This window comes from Gavialis gangeticus, unplaced genomic scaffold, assembly GCF_001723915.1.
Source record: "Gavialis gangeticus isolate Ggan-Ray unplaced genomic scaffold, GavGan_comp1, whole genome shotgun sequence".
Lineage (NCBI taxonomy): Eukaryota > Metazoa > Chordata > Crocodylia > Gavialidae > Gavialis > Gavialis gangeticus.
This window is the reverse complement of record NW_017729004.1, coordinates 18339475-18343960: the sequence shown is the minus strand read 5'-3', so window position 1 is coordinate 18343960 and position 4486 is coordinate 18339475. Positions and strand designations below refer to the sequence as shown.

The following is a 4486-nucleotide window of genomic DNA, read 5'->3' as shown; positions in this document are numbered from 1 at the left end:
CTTTCCCCCCCCCCCCGCCACTGTGGCAGGGGGTAAAGAATTTAAACGTGACCCCCCAGTTTAGAATTTTCCATTTATGGGGCAGGGGGGTGGCATTTTAAAATCTGAAATGTATAGTCTTGGATTTGGAAGCAACTGTCCTAAGAGGACATGTAAAAGACAATCTCAGATATGAAGAGCTGAGGTTCAAAGCTTTCAATTTAAATACCAGACAAACACCAGACTGGTTCTTGAAAAAGGTGAGTCTGTTTCTGCCTCCCCTGCACCAGTTTCTAATCAAATTAGATATTAGAAGAGACAAACTGCCAATAAAAAGGGGTTGAATCTTAATTGGCAACAGTATTTGCAGGCCTACAGTTAAGATGCTGAATCTGATTACGACTACAATTCTAGTCCTTATTAAAAAAACCAAACACTCCCTCCTCCCAAAAAAACTAAACAAAAACATACAAAACCTTATTGAATACAATCTCTTAATTGTAAGCAGCAGCAACCCAATGCCTAGAACACAGTTTCCACACTGCTGGCACGTATGTAGACAGTTCAGGCCTTGGGAAGAGGTTCTATAAAAAAGTATGTTAGTCAATTTATGGGCCATCACAGATAGTTTCCATTGACAAATATGTACCCAAACCCTAAAATTACAAATCACAATTACCATAGCGAGTTGCCGTCCTATGTTTCCTACAGTCACGCCTCCTGAGAAAAATATACATGGTAGCCAAGAACGGATATAAAGGAAGTCTGGGGATGTATACCTAGGGAAGACAAAACAAGTCAATTAGAAAAAGCTTCCACCATCCTACACCAACTATTATGCTGCCATATGTATTCACCCACCAGGAATGATGGTAACATAGGAGAGGGAATAAGTGATCCTCATTCTTCTTAAACAAAGCTCAATTCTCAGTAAATAGTTCCCTACATCTGGAACTAGTCAGTGGCAAGACTAATTTTGCAAGGAGGGCAGAAATTTGGTCCTCTGAAGAGACCCATCAAAAGTCTCAACTCCCCCTTCCTACCCTCCCCCCCCATAATGTCCTCCAAGATCTCACAGTACAGACCTTGATCCCTTGATGACAGCCTGCTATGTTTTGATACAAGACAATTAGGTGGACTCGACTGTTTTAGAAATACTAAAATGCAAGCATGAACACATGCACGCTGAGATTTTGATGTTTTCACCTTTAAGGTTATTAGCAGGGGTCTACCCAACTCAAGGCAGCGGATGGCCATTTTCACAGGCTCATCACAGAGCCTCCCTCCCCCACTGGCCAAGGGGTCCTGATGGCCCCTCTCCCCCGACTGTTGATTGGTGGAGGGCTGTCAATCATGTGGCCTCACTGCTGATTGGTGGAGAGGGTGGGGCTCCATGACAGGCAGCCCTCTCAGCCAATCAGTGGCAAGAAGCAGGGGCAACAGCTATCTTGCCTGCTCATTTTCATGCAGCAGCCCCATTCCCGCTGGACTGCGCAGCAGAGGACTGCTGGTTCCCACTGGGGAGCCAGAACTATTTTAGCAAATCCCCTCCCCCCCCAGATATCACCCAATTTTGTGATGTGAAATCATGATTTGGGTAGGTTCCTAGTTACTGGCAGTTTCCATATTTTTACAAGAGTGGAAGTTTCGTTTCTTTTGGGGGAGAAGAGAATTTAAGTGCTAATTTTAAACATCTGTACTTACTGATAAACACCATTGTATACAAGAAACTGAGTGATCAGAGTCGCTACAAAAGCTATCGTAATTCCGAGACCAAGACCACTTCTTGAACGATCAAATGTCCACCAGAGGCCCAGTGACAGAGCTGCTAGAGTCAGTGACAGCTGGATGTTGTTTGCAAAATCCAATTTCTGATTTAATAAAAGTTAAGGGTAATCTTTTAATATTTTTCAGCCAGAGAGAAGTTTCAGATTAAAAGTTCATCAAAGAAGGAATCAAAGCTTTCAAGGATTATTGTCTTTTGGGTGCCAGAACAAGAAGCCTTGGTTGGAGCAGACATTCAGAGGTACTCAACATGCACAGCTCCCACTGGCTTAAACCCCAAAGATCAGGTCAAAGGCCCAAAGTTTAAGTCTTCTTAATTCAATGGCAAGGCACTTCCTAACATTTCTGTCTTAAATAACCCAGATTCTTCCCTCAATGTAAAATTTTCTTTTAGTTACTGTTATTGAGGGACCTGTCTTACTCAATGTCTTAAAACTAGTTATGCAGCATAACTGCAAAGAGAAGCCAAAGTAAGTTCATAGTGTTGTTATATTTAAATTGCTAAACCAAGTCAGCCAGCATTTTAAACTTTCTTCTAAAGTATAACAACAACCCCCCTCCCCGATTTTTTAAAGAGCAGTGTTATATCTTTTCCATTAAGATTAGTCTTACCTATGCAAGTCTCCCAAGCACAAATGTGAGAAAGCTTTTGGGCAAACCATTGAGTTTCATTTTAAACAAAAAACTAAAAATTTAAAACCAGCCCAAGGATACAGCACTTGCATGGTTAATGCCAACAAAAACTGCTATACATCGCATTACGCTGGCCCATTCTCTCTTGAATTTGTGGGGTTCTCCAAGATGACTGTCAATGCAGGGATACAGCAGGCCAACAACAGCTGTAAGAGAATTAAAGTAAGTATATTTGTAAACACCAGTATATAGTGAAATGTCACTACTACTATATACGTTCATTTGGCAATTAAGTACCTGGCAAAAGACTCCTACATAGTCAAAAGTTTCACTACTTGCTGGACACAAAAACTGTGCCAACTTCAACATAGATTCATAGATTGTAAGGCTGGAAGGGACCTCATCTTCCTTTTGCATGGAAAGGATATACTTACTCTGCATCTTCACCAAATACCTACACTTCAGCAAGTCAAACACAAGCTAAACAACACTTTACACATGCAATTACAGTAAAAAGAGTGGAATATGGTTTTATTTTCAGCCCAGCCAAAACACATTTCTTATATTTGGGCCCTATCCAAAGGATAAGAGGCAAAAGTTCTTGAATCAGGTCTATAAGTACTTGCCTGGACTTAGAAAGTCTTGGCAGCAGTTTTTTTTTTTTCTTTTTTACTGGATTATAGTCTCATTCCTGCTCCCATTCAAGTCAATTGGAGTTTTGCTATGGATTTCAACAGGAGCAGGATATACCCTTAAGAGCCAAACTCTGCTCCAAGCTGAATCAATGCCAAAAAACAAAAAAAAACCCCAACAACAAAAATCAGAGTAACTATTGAACTTAGTGAAATTATTTTAGATATTTGTAAAACTAACAGAATAGTCTAAAGTAAAAAATCTGTCTGTATTGTGTATTGAGTTTCTTTCAGTAACTCCTGAGTTTATTTCTTGTGAAGACTGTTGAAGCTACAGCCCTGCATTTAGCATCTTAATACAGTTTTGGTTTTGAGTAAGTCCATCCTCCTTTTGAAAAGAGGGGGAAAAAAATCTGAGGTTGCCTGATCAATATATTCACAGATCTCCCAAATACTTCATGTTTAACTCAAAAGAGAGGGCTATTTGATTTCTTCAGTATTATGGTGATCTTTTCACTCATGCTCTTGAGTTCAGAAGTTTGGGTTTTCAGTTTTAAGAATACTATAGCCACATCTTTGGCAAACATTCACGGAACAAAAACCTGTGTTTATTGCGAATAGTAAACAGGTGATGTATCAGAGCTGGTCAGGCTAAACAGGAAATACTTGTGATACTGTCTGTATTAGTCTACTGTGAAAGTGCGGCTCATCTAGTTCTCTCTGGAAACAAAATAATGCAGTTTTGAAAAGCTAAGAGCTAGATCTCTATATAGCAAAAAGAAAAACCCCCCCACCTATGTCACAGACTGAAGGTAAGCAGGATTAGAGTCAGAAATTCAGATGTCTATGGTCTATAAAGACTAATTTATTAGGTTGGTGCAATTAGTGTTTGAAGGCTTTTAACAGACTACAAACTCTAGGAGCTTTTACAGCTTACACAGTGTTTTGTAAAGTAACTTGCTGAAGTCAGTATGTGACAAGACTCAAATCCTATAGCCCTCGTTTGAATTCCATTGATTCTGACAGACATCTCTTCAGAAGACAGTTACAAAAACTTTGTCTACCCCCGCTGAGGAAGCTGATCAAGGATGTTGTTATACTCAGATGCACCAAAAGTAGTGTTCCTTTAACAACCTTTATTTTTATAAGAACTCCATGGAAATATAAGCCTGGGCAAATAGAATTTCTTTTCCAACTCTGTCCACATTACATGTGGTTGCTGACATTGTTGTGTCATGGGCATTTAAAAAAGGCATCCGATTAAAGAGTAACCATTTAAGAAAAACTCCATTATTGGCACCACAAATAATACCTTCGTTAAACTGAAAATGATCTTGGCTCATTAGAACCAACTGTGCTTCTACATGCAAGAGTCTTTTTCTGACCATTAGTAGCACACAAATGCTTATACTGCCAGCACTCTGTTTTTACCATCTTCAGTCAACAACTCAGCAACA

At 39.7% G+C, this 4486-nt stretch overlaps 1 protein-coding gene across 1 annotated transcript in view; it reads right to left on the bottom strand.

Moving 5' to 3' along the window:
* INSIG1 (insulin induced gene 1) overlaps nt 1-4486 on the bottom strand; it is a 15798-nt gene that overhangs the window by 7377 nt on the left and 3935 nt on the right. The window contains exons 2-4 of the mRNA XM_019508145.1: nt 2479-2603; nt 1684-1850; nt 659-758 (exon numbers count right to left, since the gene is read on the bottom strand). Of these exons, the coding sequence (XP_019363690.1) occupies nt 659-758; nt 1684-1850; nt 2479-2603 (392 nt within the window). The remainder of the gene's footprint in view (nt 1-658; nt 759-1683; nt 1851-2478; nt 2604-4486) is intronic.